Here is a 25,184-nt window from a genome sequence, read left to right on the forward strand (position 1 = left end):
GCAATCAAACGGAAAATTTGAATTGCAGGAATTCTCAGGCCCTGTTTGGATTGGAAGAAAAGCAGTTCTCATGAATATTTTTTTTCTGTTGGGAGAATTTTTCCCCTCCAGTTAGAGGGAAATAATATTATTAGGATTAATTTAGAGGGATATCATCAGAAATTGGAGGTCCCTCTAAATAAAATTTGAATAGGGTTAGTTCATGTCTTGTTTTCCTTGTGTAAAAAAAAGTAGGAAATTTTAAAAATATTTTTCCTTTCCAAAAAATTCTTGCAATCCAAACCGGGCCTCAGTGAAGCGGAGTCCCTCCAAGCGATTCTGATCAAAAGACATCGCCTGTTCCGAATGTCAGAGAATGAGACACACTGAAGAACACGAACAAAACTTTAGGCCCGGTTTGGATTGCAGGAATCTTCTGAAAAGTTCTTACTTTTTCAAAATTTCATGCTGCCCTGTTTGGATTGCCGGAATTTTCTGGATCAGTTCTTACTTTTTTGAAATTTCATGCTTTTCCAGTGTTTGATTGGATATGAAAAAAGGTGACTTGAACCACCACAGTTCAAGTTTTATTTACAGGGGCCTTTAATTTATAATGATATCCCTAAAATCTTCATCTAGAAATATTTTTCGAGCAATCCAAACTGGAGTGGGTTTTCCAACTCCAAAATTTTACAAAGAGTTTGCCTTGCCATGGCCATCCACTGCAGAGAATAATACATTTCCCTCCATCTGTTATTGTTAGGTATATACTTACACAATCATTTTTTGGGAAAGTAAGGCAAACGTTTCTAACCTTACTCAATTTCACAAGAGTTTTTGAAGTGGTGAGAAAGAGGGCGGGGGTTCAATTAAGTAGCTTTGAGTGGAAGAAGATCCACGAATTCTTAGAAATTATACAGTCCTGGGAGGGGGCCTACGCATGTATGGGACTAGGTGGGACTCAGCCTCATATGTGATATGTTTCAAGGCCCTAACGAGTTCCATCAGCTCTAGAATGATTCCTCAATTGACACTAAAAAATTTTGCACTCTATTTTATACCTTGTTTTATTTGAGTTATTGCATGATGCCCGTGTGTTCCTGCACACATATTGAAATTATACTCTTGAGGCATACCTTGATTCAAGATTCAAACCATTCATATTTTTAGGCCGGAATTTATCTAGGAACCCAGGTGTGAACCTTAATTTATTTTTTTTTTGTTTTTTGGTACCATAGGGTATCCCCACCCCACTTTGAAGGGCGGGACTAGTCCCTAGGGATGCGCGCAGGCACCCGGAGACCACGCGCATCAGGTAAACAAGGGGGATTCGAACGCGTCACTGGGGAGCAAACCCATGACTTTATGCCAAAGAGCCACACCCTTCGGGGTTTAATATGTAATATGTAAAAAGAATTACAAGAAAAAGAATTACACCCTTCGGGGTATCCCCACCCCACTTTGAAGGGCGGGACTAGTCCCTAGGGATGCGCGCAGGCACCCGGAGACCACGCGCATCAGGTAAACAAGGGGGATTCGAACGCGTCACTGGGGAGCAAACCCATGACTTTATGCCAAAGAGCCACACCCTTCCGGGTTTAATATGTAATATGTAAAAAGAATTACAAGAGAAGGAATAACTCCTTACCTCCAAACTGAAGAGAAAACTAGACTTACAAGTTACAACTAATGCTAGGAGTTCCCAAAACATATTTAAGTGCACCTCAAGATCTAGTCAGTAGATCCTTCCAATATCTAAAAACTGAGAATTTATATGATGATGGGTGGCCGTGAAAACACGTGAAGTCTCAAAAAGGAGGTACGGCCCACTTTTTGAGATGATCCAAACCGTTCATCTGTTTGGGCACAATGTAAATAGGTTGTGCCCCAAAAATCATTTCCATTGGATGATCCTAACCCTCCGATCTGAACTGATCTGAATATGGAGATTTTCAAAAACCATTTATGGAATCTTCTACAGATCGGAGGGTTAGGATCATCCTATGGAAATGATTTTTGGGGCAACCCCTATCTACGTTGTGCCCAAACAGATGAACGGTTTGGATCATCAATAAAAAGTGTTTTGGATCATCAATAAAAAGTGGGCCGTACCTGTTTTCCAAGACTTCACGTGTTTTCACGGCCACCCATCATATAAATTCTTTACCTTTTTTTTTATGATGGGTAAAGAAGAAAGTGTGTGAGTGAAGGTCCTACCGGGAGTCGAACCCAGGTCGCTGGATTCAAAGTCCAGAGTGCTAACCACTACACCATAGAACCCTTACATCTAAAATCTTTATTACTTTTACTTTCACAAGAATGATGAAAGACTCTCCAACTTGATTTCCTTCTATTAAAGCATGAGAAATCCGTGGCTTCAGCTCCAAGTAGGGGTGTAAACGAGCCGAGCTTGGCCAGGCTCGGGCTCGGCTCGGCCCGAACAGGCTCGGCCAGGCTCGCGAGCCTTACCGAGCTCGGGTAATATTAAGTTCACACCCCTCATCTTCCCTGGACAGCCCTATCTAGTGTAATTTGACTACTTTTTTACACTATGGGGGTGGTCCAAGTAACAAATGGGGTTCTAAAAATGAAATGACATATTTTGCCTCCCCCTTTCACTCCCTGGACAACCCTTTTAGTGTATATATTAATATATAATATATATATTTAAATATATTAAATTCTTAACGAGCCGAGCTCGAGCGAGCTTCCGAGCCCGAGCCAAAATTGACACCCTTAGCTCCAAGATAACTAAAATCAGACCCTTCAAATAAAATTTAATGTTCCAAGGAGGGTCTTTCTTACCATTAATAAGGTCGATCAACACTCGTCAGATTCCATCCATGTATTCACTAAGATCCAAACCATTCATTTGTCGGGCCCCAAAGATTCCATCCATAGGTTGATCCTAACCCCGGTTTCTATAAATTGCCCTCATAAAGATTGAAGGGTTAGGATCACCTTATGGTGATGATTTTGTGGAGAACCACCTATTTACGTTGGGGCCCAACAAATAATGGTTAGTTGAAGCACAAAATATTACCCTCTTCAGATTTCACCCCAGTAAACTTTTACCCCTTTTTTAGCTGAAAATAATAATAATATGGGCATTCATTAAGACTTACTAATAAGTGGGCCCACTATTGATATTGGTGATACGGCACTGATACCAAAAGATCTTCCCTCCTTGGACAATCCTCACCGTCCGATTCGTTCCCTTACAAAACCTGCGAATTGAAAGTTGAAACCCTCTAACTCATTGTTTTGATAGAATTTGTCCACAGCCGATATTTTTCCCTCATCTTCTTCCATGAACAACAAAACCCTCTGTTTTTCCAGTTTCCTTCTTCTGAAACCTTTATCTCCGTGATATGTTGAATTCAAAACTGAGAAATGTCTATCGCAAGTTGGGGTTTCGTCTCCAAAACCAGTTTCCCTTTCCGTCCTCCTCTAGTTTACTGCGTTCGCAAGGTTCTCTCTCTTAATCTTTTCCCCTTTCAAAGATTTTTTTTTTTCATTCTTTTGAAGCTTTTTCAGGTTCGTAATCGGAGCTCTGCTGCTGCGGTAGAAACCCTCTCTGAGTCTGAATGTTTCACCAAAGAGGAAATTCGGGATCCCATTACTCCTCGCCAAAGAGGTGAAAAATAAGCTTTTTTATTATTTTTATGGTTATTAATCAAGGGCAATGATATCAACACAACCATGTTTTGGTATTTGCACTAACCCATCTTGTCTTTTATTATTTAAAGAACTGTTTAAAGTCATTACAGTTCCCAAATAGGCCTATTAAAAAGGAGAAATCAAGTTGGGTTTGTGCAATTATTAAATCGTGGTTGTGCTGATATCATTTCCCTCAAAATTTTTTTTTTTTTTTTTTTTTTCGATTGCCGAAGGGGAATGAATACCTTGGATTCGACTACCTTCCTTTAGGCCCTGTTTGGATTGCGAGAGAAACGTGTCTATGGGAAAGTTTTCTCTTTTCATGTTTTAGAGGGAAATTATATGATTATGGTTAATTTTGAGTGATATCATCATAAATTGAAGCTTCCTCTAATTAAAAATTTAATAGGGTTTGTTGTAGATGTCTTTTTCGTGTAAAAAAAAGGTAAGAAATTGTTGGCCCAGCCCAAGAGGGGGGTAAATTGGGATTTGGAAAGACTTGTTCTTTAAAACAACTAACAATTAAGATCAAGAACAAAGATGATTAAGATCAAAGAAGGTAAATGCAATGCACAATTAAAAGTAAGAAAAGAGAGGACGAATATGTGCGCTGGTTTTATAGTGGTTCGGCCCAATCCCGACCTACATCCACTCTCACGACACGTCCCCTCTCGTGGCTTCACTGTCCCTCTATTCTTACAGGTGAAGACCAAACCGTTACAAGCTTTGCTCCAAGCTTCAAGGGTTGATTTGGTGCCCTCCTACCAAGCCAAGGCTTTATCCCCAAGCCTTGAGACCGGAGGTTGATGCGGTATCCTTCTCACCAAATCCAAAGAAGAAAGAAAACAAAAAATGATCATTCTCATGGAGGATTTACAAGATAAATCTCACTACACAATCACTCAAAGGATTTACAAAGAATTCTTAGTCTAATCCCTCAATGGATATGCAAATAATGGCACAAAAGGGTGTTTACACAAGTGTATAGGTCAAAGATAGTCCCAAGTGTGTTCTTCACATGTTTAGGGGCCTTAGAGCCCTTTATATAGAGCTTGGAACACAAAACTAGCCGTTATAGGCTTCCAATGGTTGGATTGGATGATCCACGGTCGACCGTCCAACTAGCTGTTGGACTTTATTTTTTGGGGACAGATTCCCGGACGGTCGACCGTGCACTTCCACTGTCGTTCGTGGGCAGTTCTGTTCGGATTGCACAATTAACTTCTAAAAGTCATATCTCCCTCGTTTCTTATCGAATTTCGACGTTCTTGTGTATTCCGGAACCTTAGAGAGCCTACTATCTGTTAAAAATGATTTAAAATGTTTTGAGACTTACCTAGTTCCATTATCCACCTATTTACTTCGTTTACTTCGAGGGACTAGAATTACACTCTAGACTTCACAAAAACTTCTTCAATTCTTCAAGTCTTGAGATCCATCTTCTTCTCCATGCATCTTCTAGCTTGAAAGTCTTCTCACTTAGCTCCATTATCCATGGCTTTAAGTTCCATGCCTTCATGGTCACATCTTCAATATGGTCCCTTGAAGAGCATTCATAAACAAACTAAAACACATTTTAAGAATTAGTATAAACAACTAATTTAAAGTGTGTTTGGAAAATTGAGAAGGTTGAACCCTTGGGCTTATAGAAATTTAAGATATATTTTTCTTTTCCAATCTTTTCCTAAAAAATTCCTGCAATCCAGCAGGGCCTTAAATTTTCGGTGAGATTGACTTTTGTAATTTTTTTGAAGTGGTGGACCATTCGGATGTGCCAGAATGGAAGAAGCTGAGTTCGAAAGATCTTGGCATCACTACATCGATGATATCAAAACCTACGAGATTGGTGCTAAATGGGCTTCGGAAAAAAGGTGTAATATCTCTCACTAACTTAGTTTTTTTTTTATTGCTTTACATTTGTTATTAGCACTGTAATTAGTTTATGCTGTGTTTTATCGGGATCAGAATTTGGTCGAGTCTTGTCTACATTCTATTAGTGTCTACCCGAATTGTGTAGTTTATTCTGTAGTATGTACTTAGCAGAGAATGTTATATATGTTGTAATTCACATGTATTAACCATGAAGATGGTTTGAATAGATGATTGGACCACCCACCTGGTGGCTCCACTTTGCATTTCCCTTGGGCAATAATCTGAGAAAGGCATAGGTAATAGTCCACATTTGATTACTAATAATCTCTTGGTTTGATGGTCGTAGTTGTCCAATACATGTATGGTCACTGGTAATGGATGATCCAGACCGATGTGTTACATGCTTCATTAGATGTAGGCTTCTTTGGTTATACTTAGGTTAACCATTCAAATTCTCCTCAAGTCCCTACGGATGCTACCTATATGGGAGGTGGAAATTCGATGACTCACAAGTGGAAAGTGGAGAGTATACATATGAGAGTTGGAGATACGAGAGTCGAAGCTGAAGTTGGACAAAACTGCTACTTTCCATTCACTAGTTTTTGTCAATTATTGTGACCCATATTTCAAGCCGATTGACAGTATGGTATAACATTGATCGAACTAGAAGCCAGTATCAGACCATCTTAAGGCACCGTACCCGTAATCTGGTGTACATGTGTTGCACTGGATTATTCCTCCACTTAATGTACTGTACTCCTCATAAATCGTAACTGTTTTAAAATATTCTCTCTAGAATTTTGTGCTATATCACACAACACAAGATACAATATTTTCTGTATGTCATGATCATAATTAGTTACAATTATCCGCTTTTCATTTGGAGCTAGAATGGGATTATGTCTAAATTGGATTGTTGATGCAGTTTGCAATCTTTATAGTGTATTATGTTCTTACCATTACAATTGGTCATTACAGATATAGAAATTATTATCATTTCCAAAAAAAAAAAAGATATAGAAATTATTAATTCAATTTAGAGTTTATGTTATAAATGAAAGAAAAAATGATAGTCTATCTTGTCATATGTAGAGTAATAGAGTGCAATTCTAGATTTGTGAAACAACAGGATTGCCAAATGCTTCAAAAATTAAACAGCTAAGATTTCCCTAATGTGCTAATCATTCCAAAAGTAGCAAGGCTACCAGTGGTTATAATATTATTTTTTTGAATGGTAATGAGATTTCATTAAAAGAGAAGATACCAAGAAGGACTCCAAAATACAAATAAAATCAAACAGAAGAACAGAATAGCCAAAACAATACAAATAATAGAAGCTAGGGAGGGAGAAAATCAAATAATTCTGTACTCTCTTTAGATACTCCCTCATGCTAATTTATCCGTCTCCCCATCAGCTGACCGTCTAACTTGGGATAAGACACCGATACCGAACCCATTCTATCTTAGATTTCATCAAATAAGGCTGCAAATCTCCAAGGAGGTAAACGTGCGCCTCTCAACCATCTGATGACGTTGAGAGAGTCTCCTTCTATCACAAACTTGTTCAAATTGACATTCTGGAGCCTTTTAACTCCTTCATGAATGGGACGAACCTCTGCTTCATTAGCATCTGCCACCCCATTCAGGCCCATGAATGCCCAAATTACTCTCCCTTCTTCATTCTGTATAGACTTGGCAAAAAGTGACCCGGACCTGCGGGTCCACCCGGCCCGCCAGTAAATTCCGGGTCCGGGTCCATAATTAATGACCCGTTAGAAAGTGACCTGCGGGTCCACCCGGCCCGTCAAAACTGGGCCGGGTCGGGTGAACCCGTGGGTGCCCGTAAAAGTGCAAGAGTCATTAATAGAAGGTGGAAATATCATTTCCCAGGCCTCTTTATATGTCAATCTTCTTTCGCAGTAGGTGGGAAAAGACTTGTCAGTCCTCTCTCTCTCTCTGACGAGACTTAACGGGAGTTGCAGATATCATTTTCTAAAGGTCAATTTTTTATTTGCCAAAACATCAATATCTCTGTAAAAACGTCCTCTTTCTCTGTCAAAACATCATTGTTTTTAAAAAAGTGACAGGCAACGGTTCCCTTTCTCTCTCTTGCAAGGCAAAAACCAAACAGGAGGTGGAAATATCATATTTTAAAACAGCTAAGCTCCAAAACAGTGAATACAAAATTTCCTTTAAAAAAAACGGGTGACCCGCGGGTCGACCCGGCCCGTACGGGCCGGGCGCGGGTCCAAGCTAAGTGACCCGTAAAATTTTCCGGGTCATTTTGACCCGGCCCCGTACGGGCCGGGTCAAACCCGGCCCGGCCCGCCCGTTTGCCAGATCTAATTCTGTAATAGTCCTCCAACGCTAGCGGGACCGGGATTTCCCATATTAGACCCGTCGAAGTTTAATTTTAGAAGACCATGGGCCGGCGGATTCATTTCTCGATGATTTGCAAATCTCCCTCCACCCATACCATAAATCATATGCCGATACAAACCTAAAGCTTTCTAGAATTTTGACCCATAATATTGTAAGCGCAATCACCTTATTGAAAAGTACTGAGCTCCTTTAGAACGACCCTTGAAAATTCTAGCATTGCGTTCTTTCCATAGCACCCAAATTGTGGCCAAGAAGGATACATACCATAGTGTTTTTCCTTTGCTTCCCCAAGGCACTAAAACCTAGCTTTCCAGGAGCTCTAGGAATGTTGCCGAGAACACCCAGTCTACCAAACCTGATAGCAATCTGCCCCACACCTCACTAGCCATCTTTCAATGGACTAGAAGGTGATCCACGGACTCCCCCGACTCCACACACAAGGCACAATAATCAATAAACCACATATTCCCAATTTTTCTGGTTATAATTTATTATTAACTGCTTCCCAATTTTCTTGGATAATAAATATATGAGTCTAACCACAAAGAACAACACGTTCTGCCTCAAGGAAAAAAGACAAATCAAATATTTCCACGTCAGAAAATTGTGTTGCTTTTGATTCGAGCAACTGGATGACTGGTTGAGGGGCTTTCACCCTTTTTTAAAAATGGTGACTCGAAGAGACACCATAATTGCTAGCGTTGCTAGAGATGAGATGAAGCTGGGGCTTCGCTCGTCTTCATCATGTGAGGGCAGATTCAAGTCCACTTGCAATAGGAGTAGGTCGGCGGTGTGGTGCGACCGAGGCAAGGATGGGAGGGGCCTAGCAGCTTGAGAGGCGGTGGAGAGGTTGTAAATAGGTAAATATTTTCTCCTTCATCTTAAGTGAAAGGTTAAATTGATTCCTGCCCAATCAGAAAAACTAATCAATCAAGCAAGCAATAAAAAGACCATATGGGGATTGGTTCTGTGGGTTAGTGTGTAACATTGCATTTGGTGACCAGAGTCGATATCTTGACTGCTTCACATCAAACGATCAAAAAGTCTTTTGAACTTCCTACTTATCTCCATGGTAGAAAAGCATTGTCTATGCTTATGGAGCTTAGAGAGGTTGGTTATGGCGGAGAAGAAAGTTTGAGGGGTTGTAAACAGGCAATATAGGTGGAGGAAATCGAATGAGTGGCTTCGGAGAGGGGAAGCATTGCTGTACGACAAGAGAGAAGGTTGGGTGGTTGGCCCCACAAAGCTTGTTTTTTTGCTGATGGCAAAGGTTGGGTGGTTTGCTCTCATCATCACCTTTTTCATTTAAAAAAAAATCAAATACTGATTATGCTGACAGTTAGCCAATATATGAGTACACATGTATAATTTTTGTTTGTCTTTCTTCCTCTTTCTAGAATGTGTCTTTCTGCATAGCATTTTTCTAAATATATAATTTGATTTTAATTCTATAAGCTTTTGGTTAAAGTATTGGGATTTGACTTTAAACTAGTTTTATGTTTAGACCATTTCATTGCAAATGTGAGAGCCTCATGTGGTGTACAAATCATTTGTTTCTTTCTTGCAGGATATCAGGTCTACCTTGTTGGGGGTTGCGTGCGGGATCTCATTCTGAAGCGAACTCCAAAGGACTTCGACATTATAACTTCAGCTGAGCTAAAACAGGTACTCACAAACCAATTTCTTATTTTTTTTAAAGATGAATTACGTGCCATTATGCGGTTGAATTTGGTCTTATACAAGTTATGAATATCATTTTGGTGGGCACATTTCGTTTTGCTCTCTGGAATGGAGTGTATTGTTTTTTTTGGAATGAAATGGAGTGTATTGGTGTTTCATCCATTTCAGTGTTTCGTTTTGGAAAAGACGTTACAGTCAGCATTTTTTTAAATCGACCATTATATCAACGAAATTTAAACAAAAAGACACATTTTATTATTTAAAACATCTACCATAGGTATGAATTTGGCTCTTGATGAGCCTAATTAATATCAAATTTCGTAAAAATCAGTAAAACTCACAATTCATTATACCAAATACCAACCATAATTATTACAAGCGTAAATCAAGTTTATGAATGGTACTCTTCATCATCAACACCAACAGCTCCACGAACATCATCATCATCATCATCATCTTCACCATTGTTGTCCTCATCTCTGTGGTTTGTGGCGCTAACAGGTTGTTCCACTTGTGACCAACCTAAATGTTCTATGGTGAAAACAACATGATCATCCTCTACTATCCAGTCTTTGAAGATATCCACATTGTCTAGATTGATGGGGTCGCTAGTGGTTGATGTCTTCATTTTGTAAATCCCTATTATAAAATATTAAAAATTATAATTGGTTAACTTTAAAGTATGAGTCTTAAAAAGGGATTACATTAACTAAAAACACTATACATTTTTCTAAACTTCAAGTTGTAGTAGACAAACACCAGATCATCGAAAGTGTTCAGCGGTGTCAGAGTGTCAGATTTGGTCCGTTTCGCCGGACGAGAAAGTGTAAACCTTAGGTGGGGTCTTGGTCCACTGCTTTGGTCATTTATGGGCTTGTTTTACCTTGGTTGCTTATTCTTTAAACAATTTTAAAACTGGTAATTCCCCATGTTTGTGCCCAAACCATTTAGAACCCAAGGCAATATCTATGGCTCAATGTTTTTTATTATGTCAAACTGTAATTTGTTTCATATATTCATCATTATGTTTGTTGTGATAAAAATGCTTGATTGGGACATCTGATTAACTAGTACAAATTTTGGCTAACATCACAGGTAATGAGAACATTTTCACAATGTGAAATAGTTGGAAAGCGGTTTCCTATCTGTCATGTGCACGTTGATGATTCCATTGTAGAGGTTCGTGCTTATTTATCGTTGTGTATTCTGGTAGAATTGTCACCTAGAGAAAAGTAAAGGTTTTATGATGAAGTTTTTGGGTGTTTGTTGTGTATTATTTTTCATATTATATTTGTTGATTTAAGATTCCTCTATGAACCAGGTTTCAAGTTTTAGCACATCTGGAAGAAAGTCTGGCGGTGACTTGGCTTATTTCTTCAGAAGACCCCCGGGTTGCAATGAGAAGGATTATGTCCGCTGGAGGAATTGTCTGCGGCGGGATTTCACAATTAACGGGTTACTTATAATAATAATTTTTTTTTTGAAATGGATTAATGGGTTACTTATTTAACCTTGTATACTTGGAAAATTGATTCTTTGAGCGAAGTTATTCTCTCATATTTTAAGTTTGATTTTTCAACTGTTTAATCAATCTATCCTTGTTAATCACATTTCTTCAATCATTGTCACGTAAATTTGTTTTACTTTCGATTCACATTTCTTCAATCATTGTCACGTAAATTTGTTTTACTTTCGTTTGACACTTTCTTTTTTCTTCTGGTCAGGTTGATGTTTGATCCATTTGCAAATCTAGTGTATGACTACACGGGAGGCATGGAAGATATTAAAAAAGCTAAAGTGTGCATGTATCTCTTAATTGTAACAGTTTCATTGTGTTATTTTTGACATCTTGCTTATGTTTTTTTTTGCTAATGTGACTTTTCTCTGTCGTTAGGTTCGGACTGTAATTCCCGCAAACACTTCTTTCCAGGAGGATTGTGGTATGCATCTATTTACTTAGTTTGCATGATTAATTTAAGTGTAGCTGTATATATTGTTGTTGAAGTCTGTAAGATACAACCTACAACGGTCGATACCTATATAAGATTAGCTTCATCTACTGGTGATGCCTAGCTGCATAGTTGTCAACCCGGGAATCGACTCATGACTCGATTTCTTAATTTTATGACTCGTGACTCGTAAGAGTTTTTGACGTGAATAGGAATTTAGTTGGAAAAAATATAGTTATATATCAAAAGATGAAGCATGTAAAAAATATAACCCAATAGTACATTGATAAAGCACTAAGCCAAAAATATAAATAACTATATTCTTGTAACTTGCATGCACAAAAATAATTAAGTTTTAAGTTCCAACTTCCAAGTTTTCAACCATCAAAACAAGAAAGCCCATGCCCAACAACTCAACTCGACTCGTAAGAGCCTTATTTTATCGACGACTCCCAGCGACTTGTTCTAGTCACCAGACAACTCGGATGAGTCTTCAGCAGAGGCGAGTCACCAGCCTCGAAAGCCCAGCGACTCGACTCGATTCGGGAGTTGACTCGTACAAGTCGTAAGAGTTTGACAACTATACCTAGTTATTTTCATCTAATGCCATTAATTATCGATTGTACAGCTCGCATACTACGTGGGGTCCGAATTGCAGCTCGGTTAGGCTTCCGTTTTACAAGAGAAACAGCTCATTATGTGAAAGACTTCTCTTATTCAGTGTTAAGACTTGACAAGGTGGTAATATATTTCTATGGTTTTTTTTCACTTGATCTAGTTTCATCCTACACTCTGTGACAAAAAATATCCTGATCTCCAGTTCTTGTTGTTGCACATACTGTAGGGAAGGCTTCTTATGGAAGCGAATTATATGCTGGCATATGGGTCTGCAGAAGCTTCTTTGAGATTACTTTGGAAATTTGGTATTCTGGAGATCCTTCTGCCCATTCAAGTATGTTGTTGTCTTTTTCCTCATTTTGATGTCTCTTTTGGTTTCATTGTATATCTATCTACACAACATTTTCTTTAGATCATGTGATATAGCTATACCACACAGGCTGCATATCTTGTGTCACAAGGTTTTCGGAGACGTGACAAGCGATCTAACATGCTCCTGGTATGTGCAAATAATGACTCTTGGCATGCATGAGTTTTTAGTATAGTTATTTACCTGTATGTTTGTGCAACTCTTGAGTTATTTTATTGTTTTTCTTGAGATAATAAGAAAATTTATTAGGCAAAAGCAAAGCTGAGAGGAGTAGAGGTTGCCCCATTCTTAATGAATCCCTATATACCTAGGTTTTAAAATTTCGGTTTTTGTTTCGGTTGCCGTGGAAACGGATATGTTTTGGTTTTGATGGAAATCCCGCAAAATCATGAAAATATATAGAAACATATGCAGATAATAGAATTTTAAGATGAAACTTCAAGAAATGCTGGAATAAGCACAAATACACATTTAGAAACCATCACATAAGAAAGAAAATGATCCATGATAGTTTAACAACATCAAATACCTTGTGACATGCACTGACGTGTAGACCTGGCAAAAGCAACCCGTGCCCGCGGGTCGACCCGACCCACCCGCAAATTTGCGGGCACGGGTCTGACTTTTAGTGACCCGTCAAATGTAACCCGCGGGTTGACCCAACCAGCAAAAACACGGGCCGGGTCGGGTCAACCCGCGGCCACCCGCATTTTTACAGTAATTTTTAAGAATTTCTCGGAGAATGTTATCAGCACTTGGGAAATCATCCTATGGAAATGATTTTTGGAGCATAACCTATTTCCGCTATGGCCCATCTAATGGACGGTTTGGATCATCCGATGGTGTGGGCCATACCATACTTTTAATAAAGTGAGAGTGCCCTCAGTAGTGTTGATAACATTTCGTTTTTTTTTTTCATAGGTGGTAATACTCTGTGCAAAGATGAGCAAATGGCGAAGGTTTCTAGCAAAAGAAAAAAGAAAAAAAAAAGTAATCATTACAAAACAAAAGTAAAATAACTGAGTTTATAAAGTTTGAAATGAAAAATTACGTATAAATGGTTCTCAAGTTATAAAATTACGAGAAAAATACTAACAACATGTAGAGAGTTATGACAATTACTGGAAAAACTTTCTGCGGTGCGGTCAAATCATGAGAATTGGTCAAATCATGAGAATTACAATCCCATATTATATTTGCGGGTGACCCGCGGGTTGACCCGGCCCACCCGCGGGCCGCGCGGGTCACCAAAATTCTGACCCGCAAAAATGCGGGTCATCTCTTGACCCGACCCGTGTGACCCGCACCCGCATCACCCGCGGGTTGACCCGGCCCGACCCACCCGTTTGCCAGGTCCACTGACGTGCATGTTTGATAATTCGGTACATACCACATTTCACATGTAATTCATATAAATATTTATACATAATATATACGACACATTTCACTTTCATTTCAGATAAATATAACTATGTAATGCATACTGATATAGAACACTACTAATACACTTATGGGTTTGATTTCGGTTTCCGTATGCAATTCTGTGGGGATGGAAACAGAAACATTTTATTCTTTTCGTTTCGCTTTTGGTGGTAGTTTAAAACCATGCTATAATCTATATACACCTTATTTGGCTAAATCGTGTGCTATCTTACTAGGCTATTCGAGGTACTTGAAGAGGGTTGCATTAAGCAGTCTGGGAAGGATAAAAGGATTTGGATATGGAACTCACCTAGGGATTTCTCTGTAAAGTCATACTACCATCATCTTATTTCTAGTCCTGAATCTAGTGTAGCTAGAATTTGGGCGATTCAAGCACTCCCAAGAGTATGTACTTTTGGGTGGGCGGCGCTGTTGGACAGGATTCAGACAGTCGATTTCTTGCGAAAACGGGAGATTATGATCATTGACCACTGCGCCTTATGCATTGAGGCTGGGGAATCAGTTGACCATATATTCATTCATCGCAAAGTTGCGAGGAGGTTTGGAGCAAAATCCTAGCTAGATTTGGCATTGCTTGGGTGTTTCCCTCCATTCTCGTGGATCTTTTTCTCAGCTGGCCTATGGTTCCTTCGAAGAAAAAAGGGTAAATTCCATGGGATGTATCTTTTGTAGCCACCATATGGGTCTTATGGAAAGAGTGTAATGCTAGAGTATTCAAAGCATCCTCCTAGGGTTCTCATTTCCTCCATTGCAAAGTGGTTGCTATGGTGATTTCTTTCATAAAAACCCTAGCTATCTTTAGATTTGTATCTGCCTACGACCAAGGTTTTAAATTTCGATTGAAATCCGAAATTTCGGACTAAAGTTTCGGGTTTCGGTGGAGACCGAAACCGAAATTGGGTAAAGTTGAAACGTTACAAAATTTCAATCGAATTTTCGTTTCCCCCGAAATTTCGGACCCAAATTGAAGGAATATCTCCATAAAATCAGTTCTTTATTGATTATTTAATATTATCGGGGATTTCGTCGAAATTTGGTAATGGATAAAATATTCCTTTTTTTTTTAATTTCGATCAATTTCGTCGAAATTTTAGAAATTTCGGTTTCGGTGAGGACCGAAACGCATTCCGAAACCGAAATTTAAAACCTTGCCTACGACTTGCGGTTTGGGTGGCGGGAGGTGCAACCAAAGTTTTTGCAGGCGTGGGAGCCTCCGATTCCAGGAATTTTGAAATTCAATTTTGATCCTTAGTTTGGGGAACCCTGGTGCCGCTGGAGTGGGGAGAGTGCTTAGAGATGATAGTGGGGAGGTGATTTGGGCTTTTGCGTGTCCCATTGGTGTAGCGGATGCCAATGAAGATAAGGTTAGGGCGATGTATCAAGACTCCAAGTTGTTTGATAAAAATAGCCTTGATAAAGTGGTGGTTGAAGGGGATTCTTTAAATGTGATTTGGTGGCTCAAAGGCCTTCACCCTTATCCTTGGAGATTTGCTAGATTCTTTGATGAGATACAAGATTGGGTGGGGTCCTCATCTATTGTTTTTAAGCATGTGCGGCATTCTGCTAATGGGGTGGTTGAGGCGCTTGCTAGGGAAGCCGTGGAAAAGGATGATTTGGAGCTTTTTGAATTTTTGCCGCCTTGATTTTCTCCTTTTTCGCTTTTATCGATGTTTTTTCTCCTTTTTTTGAATGGTGAAATTTCATTCAAGAAAGGGACTGAGATGGTAAAGTACAATAACTAGAGAAAATAAAAGAAGAATACAAGAGGATAGCATATGAGATAGACTTTGAAAACTCAAGGCGGAAGAAAATCAAATTGCTCCAAGGCCAATAGGCGCACTGCATTTTTGGCAAGCCTATCCGCCACTTCATTGGCCGACCTCCTGATATGGTGAAAGGAGATGGTCGAGTTGGCCACAATATCTTTTATCTCCTCGAAAATCTATGCAAATCTCCACGAGAAAATATGGGATTCGCTTAGCCAACGTATAACATTGAGTGAGTCCCCTTCTACCACAACTCTATGTAGATCCCGTCCCTCTAAAGCTTAATTCCTTGATGCATTGCACAAGCCTCCACCTCACTTGAGTCGGCCACTCCAATAGGGCCGGAGAAGGCCCATATCACTGATCCCCTTTCATCTCCTAGGACTCCCCCTATCCCAGTCGGACCCGGATTTCCATGACTTGAACCATCAAAGTTTAGCTTCAGGAATCCGGGGGCGGTTGTTTCGCCTTATTCTTTATTTGTAATTGACCATTTCGGTCCTTTTTAATGATATTAGCTGCCATGCAAAAAAAAAAAAAGAAGAAAAAAACGGTGTGCTATCTTCTTAGTCTTTTCATTAGAAAATATCATGATTTTACCAAGAATGTCTGCCAATCTTTATAGGATTCTGAAACAGCCTTTGAAAGTGTATCAACATAGACACTAAGGGCTGAATTCCAAAGCCCAAATTTTGATTCGGAATGAGGATGATGGTGTGGGGCTCATGTGGTTTTGGTGACCTTTTGGTCCTTTTCCCTTGTTATGGGGGCATATGAGTCTTTTACCTTTTCATTCACTTAATGTATTTAAGTTAATCTAGAGGGCCCACCTAAAGCTTGCGACCAAGAGGGGAAAACCACAATTTATGGGAGTCCATGTTATGCCTGGAAGTTTCTTTAAGAGTCCATGTTTTACTCTATCCAGAGTCCTAGTTAGTCTCATGTCTGGCAAGATTTGATTTGATTTTTTGTTTGAGATTTAGTAGAAGTGGAGTCCTACAGACCACAACCACCCGATCGTGGGATTTGATTGAAAGCTATATATGTAGGCCTTTGATTGAAGTCTGTATATGTAGGCCTTTGGCCCTTTTTGAGAGACACGATGAATAAAGTTTCAGACTGTTGCAGTCCTTGCATGCTTTGGAGTGAGATGCTTCAATCCTAGGAGTGATTCCTAGGAACCTTAAGAGTGATTTTAGGTTCTTTTCCTTCCCTCTCTTCTTGATTTCCTATTCTTTATACACATTTATTGATTTCCTTTAGATCTTTAATATGTCATTGATTGTTGATCAAGAACCATCTGATTACCTCTTTATTCCCGCCACTTTTCCAATCTATTTTCCAAGCCTTTGCACGACCGAAAACCCCAACCCTGCTCTTCTCTTGACCTTTTGTTGATCTGTCCATAAATCCATGAAACAGTCTCAAATCCTACCTCCCTACAGTCTAAAACCCCTCACATCCAATCGCACACCATAAAGCCCCTCATCCAATCACCATCATAAAGCAGTCCATACAGTTCTATTCAATCACCCCCAACTGTCCCATCCAATCAGTCCCAACAGTCATACCCAATTAGTCCCCAACCCGCCAAGTGAAGCTGAATCATTGATTTTTTGTAGGCCTTAGGCATGGGACAAAGACCATGTGGGTCACCTTATGATGGTCAACTGGATGAGTGGTCCCAATCAAAGTTTTAAATTTCGGTTCGGAGAGCGTTTCGGTCCTCACCGAAACCAAAATTTTCGGCCAAATTTTCGGGCGAAATCCACGAAACCTGATAGAAGTATATTTTATTACGTAGAAAATTTCGGCTGAAATTTCTGGAAAGTAATAAATAATTAAAAAAATCTAGATTTTTGGGTGAAATTCCTTAAATTTCGGGGAAAAAGAGATCAAAATTTCGAACGAAATATTGTAACGTTTCAAGTATATCCAATTTCGGTTTCGGGGTTGACCGAAACCCAAAATTTCGGATTTCGGTCAAAATTTAAAACCTTGGTCCCAATTACACACACGCCCCATATGAGACCCATTGATTATCGTTTGTATTGATCCTAACGGTAGTTGTCTGCATAGTCACTCATCTTTCACAATTGCTTAGTTGCTATGAACTATATTTTATGAAATTTTGCTCAAAGTACTATACATTTAACTGCATGGATGTGCCACATTCAACTATGGTAGGTTGTTTCCCTTTCTGATGCCAGCAATTAGTTATTGTAGGGAAGCTTTGTAGATTCCATCACAATTTAAAACCTCCCAAGACAATTCAAAATATTATGACTTTTTTAATCAAGAGCCAATGATTTATTTGATTAAAACAGACCATTTGAGGGAAGAAAGAAAAATATCTGCATGTGGTACCCAGGGAATATAAATGTGTTTATTCATTTGATCCGTAGTTTCTATTTCAAGGTTCAATTTACGTTCACTGCTTAAGTTGTCTTATAGATGCTTATCCTATTCTTTGATCATTATGTAAATTTTAAGCTGTCTTAATGAAATGTTTTGCTTACTCTAGTTGGCAAATCAATGTTATTTTCGTTGGTTTTTTGAGAAATTCGTATTGATTATTAGCATGTAGTATTATTTGCACATAAAAAGGAATTTGAAACCCTTAGCCATTAAAAAAAATAATAAATACTGAAGACTGCCTTCGAAATGGAACTATTTTACATTTCAGTGTTGTAAAGAAAATAATATATTTTAATCAGGGGCTTCAAATTATTTTTAGACAAGTGCATGCCAGAATCTCTAGTTTGTTAACTTTACATTTTTCTGTGCAGGCTTTGTTTTCTAACTTGGATAGGCTTCTTGCACCTGACAGGCCTTGTCATAGTAGCTTATGGTAAGACGTGAATATTTTGATTATATTAATGGTATTGAGTATTTAGAATAAATTATTAAAGTTGAACGAGAAGTTGAGAAGAAAGCCATGGTTTGCACCTCCACTGATTCATGTGGCAGAAAAGTGTGAACGAGAATGGCTACTTTAAATTTACTATTGGTTACATCTTCTAAGTTAAAGCTAGTTAAGTTTTAGGATTTTTTTTTTATACACGCCTTGTTTCTTATCTCATGGTATGGGACACCTGTATCCATATTCGTGTCCTGGAATTTGGAAAATGGATTCAAATCTTCATTCATGTTCCTGTGTCCATATCCATGTCTGGGTATCTTAGAAGAGCAACTGTCCTTATGAAACCCTGCAACTAAAAACTAAATTCCTGAGTTGAAAGTTCAAACTCAGTCAGTTGCGCACTTTTACCGAGGAAAAGCAATCCAAAATAAACTAAAATTCCTTAAAATTACATGAATATTCTTCCCAATTTTATCTTCATGCCTGAGAGTCCAAAGCCAGCAAAAATATGCTTGAAATCTATTGCAGAAGCTACTCCCAAATCTTCCTGAAATGTCAGCATGCATGCTGCATGGTCATCCTCAAAAGGGACTTCTTAAAACCACTTTAATCATCTACTAATCTTGAAAAAAGTCACAGAAATCCCCAACAAAAACCACATGGTCTAGAGATTTTTATTTGTTTTTGACATCGGTCTGTTCTCCTGCTGAAACATGTGCCAGGCTGGCATTATGATTATATCAGTAATATGGCTTGTGGCTATTTTCTTCTTCCGCCCTCATACTCATGAAATGTTTCAACCAAAGTTACCGGAAACTCCCCGGAAAGTGGGAAGCATGCTTCGGGGGGAGTGTGTTTTGGAAGAGGGAAACACTACAGTTCCCCAAAATTGGTGAAGCGCGTTTCCTCAATCTTTGCACTGTATCCTTTACCACTATCAGGAAACAGAATTACAGGGAAATACGAAGAACATGGTATTTACATACAAAGTCATTTAAGTTCCATTTACTTATGATTTACATGTAAATAGGGAAATACCCCCGTTTGGATTTATTAAAAATAGTTTCAAGATCCACATCTAAAAGGGTAAAAAGTCAACTTCCCAATTCTAGGACAAAATCCAACATTTTTTTGGTCATTCCGGGCCGCGTCAAAATCAACTTCCCTAAATAGGGAAATACCCCCATTTGAATTTATTAAAAACAGTTTCAAGACCCAAATTTAAAAGGATAAAAAGTCGACTTCCCAGTTCTAGTACAAAATCCGACTTTTTTCTGTCATTTCGGGCTAGGTTAAAATCTTAACTTCCAAATGATAGGGTATTTTGCCATTTTTAAAAATTCATAAATTCTATCATGTCCAAACATTACTAAATTCCTAAAGTCTGGTAAAAAATCTCATAATTTTTTTTTTCAGCTGACCCCAACTAGTTTGGGACAAAGGCTTAGGTGAGTTGAGTTGAGTAGTGAGGCGATGGCCAACACAGGCATTTCACCTGACGGTGATTTTCCTTTGCATATATGTTCCATGTAATTTATGATGATTGGATTCAAATTGCTTACGTTAATTGGAAACTATAATTTCCTTGTTTTTAAATTATCATTTTTCCATTTATTTCATGCTTCCCTTCACTCTTTCCCATGGCTTCCCTTCACGCTTCCCCGACCCTTCACGCTTCCCGCCTCCCCTCCTTCCCGGGAGTCTTCACTTCCCGCACTGGCAACTATGGTTTTAACCATCGTCAGCTGGTTTAGAGTTGTATTTTCTGCATTACCTTCCAAACAAGTAGTGCTTTTCCTCGAACTAGGTGCCTATGGCCTTGAATTTTGGCATGTCTTTGTGTCTATGTGTAGAAATTGTCAATGCATCCCCTGAGCATGACATTTGTTTTGGGAATTTAATATAAATTAACTTAGTGTTTTACATCTGCTACTTTCTTTTGTTTGTTTCTTGAATTCACGTGTTTTCATCACACTTCTACAATGTATGCATCAATGCCACCAAGTGCTTATGGGCTGATTATGGGTTTTACAGGGTGGGAATATTAGCATTCCATCAAGCAGTGGTGGATGAATCTCAAGATCCTTTGGTGGTTGCTACTTTTGCTCTCGCTGTCCATAATGGGGGGGATCTGTTAGAAGCAGTAAACATAGTGAGGGGAATATCCAGATTGCATGAGACTAGTTTTAGTGAATTACAGGAACCTCAAAAACTTGTGGATGGGGAATTGATGGATGAGGTGTTGGATCTTGCATCTTCGGTGAAATCCGCATTGACTATGATGACGGATGAGTCTTTTGTCTCTCAAGCAATGGCAAAGTATCCCCAAGCTCCGTATTCAGATCTGGTAATCATCCTTTTCTTCATCTGCCATGTTTTCATTTTCCTTTTTTTTTTGGAAAGAGGCAGCTGATGTCATTGGAGTAAAAAAGACCGAGATGGACAATACAAAGAGGGAACAAAAACAATACAGAAAAAAAAAAAAAAAAGCTCGACGGGGAAGGGAATCAAAAAGTGCTAAAGATTCCATAGAGACTCCATCTCTAGCAAGACTATCCGCCGGACCGCCACCTTGTTGGCGGAACGGACGGCGCACATGCTGAAATGCTACTGAAGAAGATCTCACCTAATCAAACATCTCATCAAAATATCTGTCGAACCTCCAGGGCGGCTTTTGGGAACCATTGAGCCACCGAATTACATTCAATGAGTCACCTTCCACGACATTGCTTGTTGGTGGAACAACACACATGTTTTCATTTTCCTGTGGATAGACGAAAAAGAGGATTTCCATGAATTCTATACTGCAAAGTTTTCCAAATTCCAAAACTCAAAGCCTTAAATTAGAAACCATTAGCTACTTCAAGAACCTTAAACCTTCAAACCTTAACATTAATAACCAAAATTCTGGCAGGTTCTAGTTTAATTTTGATGGGTCTAGCATTGGAAATCCGGGGCCTGCTGGCGTGGGCGGTTTGCTTAGAGATGATAATAGGGAGACTAGGTAGGTTTTCTCGAGACCCATTGGGGTTAAGGAACTCCAATGAGGCAGAGGTTAGAGCAGCACTCCAGGGCATGAGAATTGTGGATGTTAGCTTGTTGAATAGATTGATAGTCGATGGGACTCACTTAACCCCATTAGATGGATGGAGGGCAGCTGGCCGTATCCATGGAGATTCACAGATTTGATTGACGACCATGTAGATGGTCATCCTATTCAGTTTCAACATGCCCGTTGCTCAGCAAATAACAACGTGCATCAGTTAGCTAGGGAAGGGGTTAGTCGGGCGTCATTGGAGATATTTGAATTCCCACCGGTGCGAATTGTGTTTTCTTTGCCTTCCATCTTTAGTTCTTTCTCATTTGGAAACGTTATCATCGTCTCTCTTTCAGCAGCCCATGAATTCATGTATGTGTTTCTCAGTGGTTTTTGGGGTGAACAGAGCCACCAGCCTGAGAATCTCATACCCGAGTCCAAAACCAAAACCTTAAACCTTGATACTCAACTGAACTGTGACATTATTATTATGAGGATTCCCCATCGCTAATAACTTATATGATTTGTGGACACGGACACGAGTGTCGCGTGTCGACACTGAAGATGGAAGGCAAAGAAACGTGGACTCGGCTAAAATTGAAAGTATATACAATCATAATTTGTCAATATGGATTCACGTGTAGAGTTTCGACACGGATATGAGTTGTCCAACATGGCAACATCTAAAAATCTAGAAACAGTGGCACACCCTTACACATAGTTATTGATTATTGCACAAATGTGTCTACACACCCACATTAACTCTGACACTCCTAGCAATACATTTAAAAGTATCCAAAGGAGTGTTGACGCGCGTGTCGTGTCGGACATGGTGATGCAGCACCGTGAAGTGAAGAAAAGAAGAGAGAAATAGACGAAAGGGGATAGAATTAGAAGAATATGGGAAGAAGAGACGAATTTATGGAGAAGTAGAAGAAGAAGAGAAGAATTGACGAATTTAGGGAGAGGAGAAGAAATCAGAAGAGGGAAGAAGAAAACCAGAATTAGAGGGAGAAGAATCTTTATTCAATATCAATCAAAGTTAACAATAAAGCTGTAAAGAGGCCTATATATAGGCAAATAAGCAACCTAAGAATATAGAAACCTTCTGAAATAAGAATTCCCTAAAAGACTAAACTTCCTAATTCTAAATAACATAGAAAATAAAATCCTAGAAAATAATAACATGGAAATAAAAATACTAGAAACTAAATAATACGAAAATAAATCCTAATATCCGCATCACATGGTAGGACACGTTTGTCAGAAAGAAATTCGAAGTGCCGGCTAAATCATAGCTAATAACTTAATGACAGTTAGTTAAACAGGAACCATAAAAGAAAAAAAATGAAGAATCTGGAAGGGGCTGTCATTATGAAATGGATCTCCCCCTTTGTCTTTTAACTTGCAACCAATCTACTACATGAGGTTTCTCTGCTTTCTTCTTTCTTGACCAATGGTGTTTAATTTTATCATTGCAGGTCCTTATCCCATTGCAATTATATTTGAAGACGTGCAAGATCTTCGACTGTGTGGGACGGAATGGTAAGGAGAAAGGTTTTGTCGCTAAACGCGGGAGTAGGATTAATTATGAAGCTTTAACCCAAGGTGAGTTACAAGAGGTTCGACACACGTTTGCTCGCGTTGTGTTTGACACTGTTTACCCTCCCAACATTAATCACAGTCCTGTGTGAAAATTGAAAATGAAAGTCTTTTTGTTTAGATTTTCAGTCTTTAGCACCCATTTTTTCTCAATGAGTATAGCTTATTGCCCTCTCAACACTGATCACAGTCCTGCATGAAAATTGAAAATGAAAATCTTTTTGTTGAGATTTTCTTAGCACCCATTTTTTCTCTAGAAATATAGCTTATAAAATATTTCAACTGTGTGTAAAATGTGTCGCCTATGGGTTCCTTAGAATATTTCAACTGTTTTTGTGTAAAATGTGTCGCATATGGGTTCCTAATCATACCTACCTTACATGTGGTGTCAGTTCTACGTTGGTCGTGGCTGTTGATCCGGTTGGGATACAACATGATGTGCTTTGCCTGAACAGGTGTCGAATTTTCCGTAAACATATCTAACTTTTTATGAATATTCCCCAATTAGTCATTGAAAATTATGAAATGTCTAAAAAGTTCAGCTTTTGGAAAAATATTCATTAAAACCCCCAACTGCACTAGACATCTTCCACCATCCTCCGTAGCTCTTTTCATAGCTCGAACTTTCCATGGCTCCAGTACGAGTTTTGGTGTAGGCTCTGATACCAAATGTTAGCTTCCTAACACATACCGAATGTTAGCTACCTAACCAATACACCAAAAGCTCTCCCATACCAAATGTTAGCTACCTAACCAATACACCAAAAGCTCTCGGGTGCTGGAACGCATTTGGGTAGCCCCTTAAGCCACTTAGGATCGTAACCGTAGCTAGCAAAACTTTGACTGTTTTTTACTACGTTTTTTTCTCATCATATACTTTATGAAATTCGAAAAATTTTCCTCCCATTTTTTGCGGATCACATTTTGCTATCATTGTAACAGTCTTGCCCTAAAAAATGAGGTAAGTCATTTAAATATAAATATAATGTATATTATCCAACCCTCTCAATTTTGTTTAACCTTAGGCCCTGTTTTGTTTAACTTTAATTAGGCCCTTTTTGGACATGAAGAAAGTATTAATTTTTTTTCCTTGAGTGGAGAGGGCAGTTTTTTGAAATTTTAATCCTAAAAAGGATATTTGGGTCATTATTCACCATAGTTTTTTTATTTCAACAATGGAGGCATACCTCTTCCAAGGGGATTTTTCTAATAAAAAGGCTTAGAAAGTGGTTACCCTAACCCTAGCACCAATTCAATGTGTATACTATTTGGAGGGCTTTGCCCTTAACTTCGTTCCATCTCTTTTATTTTTTCTTCAATCTTCTGTAATGTGTTTTCCCGTCTTCTTCTATTCGTCTCTTCTTTTTCTTTGTCCTCTATTTTTTGTAGTTTTAATGTGTTTGAGAAAGTGAGGTTTTGAGCGGATGATGATATAGAAAAACACAGCTGATTTTTAAAACTGATGCTCACGCCCAATCTAACGCCATCTTCTTTTTAAACTGATGCTTAAGCAAGATAGCTATTTATATCGGTTTAAAAACATCGAATACGGAGTAATAATATGCAAATATGCACTGTCGCGAATGTTTGATAATTTATTACTTTCTAAATTTCACATGTAATTCATATAAAGATCTATACGTAATACATGCACCACATTTCATATGCATTTCTGTAACATATATATGTTGAGAAAACGGTTCCTGCACACATGTGTAGATAAGTTATCTACACACTAGCTTAAAATACAGTGGGGGCCCACATTGTTTGGGTGATCCAAACCATTCGTTTTTAAGGCCCTCACATAGATAGGGTGTCCACAAACAATCAGATCCATAGGATCATCCTAACCATTCGAACTGTGGAGGCAAAAGATGGACTAATTTGTGAAGGTTTAAAGACATCCATTTTACATCCACAAATCGTAGGGTTGGGATAATCCTATGGATCTGATTTTTTGTAG

At 38.8% G+C, this 25,184-nt stretch overlaps 1 protein-coding gene and 1 non-coding gene across 2 annotated transcripts; one reads left to right on the forward strand and one right to left on the reverse strand.

Moving 5' to 3' along the window:
• Positions 1–2,187: 2,187 nt before the first annotated feature.
• On the reverse strand, positions 2,188–2,259 carry TRNAQ-UUG (transfer RNA glutamine (anticodon UUG)). Its single transcript has one exon. It is a non-coding gene; the product is annotated as a tRNA-Gln (tRNA).
• A 965-nt stretch (positions 2,260–3,224) lies between these two features.
• Positions 3,225–23,462, forward strand: LOC143847272 (uncharacterized). The gene is made up of 14 exons (XM_077356050.1): positions 3,225–3,450; positions 3,517–3,616; positions 5,394–5,510; positions 9,461–9,558; positions 10,669–10,752; positions 10,895–11,028; positions 11,298–11,370; positions 11,468–11,513; positions 12,151–12,260; positions 12,367–12,474; positions 12,580–12,639; positions 18,509–18,570; positions 20,617–20,929; positions 23,101–23,462. Exons 1-14 carry the CDS (start codon positions 3,373–3,375, stop codon positions 23,311–23,313), a joined length of 1,596 nt encoding a protein of 531 aa, XP_077212165.1. The 5' UTR covers positions 3,225–3,372; the 3' UTR covers positions 23,314–23,462.
• Positions 23,463–25,184: the final 1,722 nt, after the last annotated feature.

This window comes from Tasmannia lanceolata, unplaced genomic scaffold (assembly GCF_043159265.1).
Source record: "Tasmannia lanceolata isolate RefF3 unplaced genomic scaffold, GAP_Taslan_0.1 ptg000015l, whole genome shotgun sequence".
NCBI lineage: Eukaryota > Viridiplantae > Streptophyta > Magnoliopsida > Canellales > Winteraceae > Tasmannia > Tasmannia lanceolata.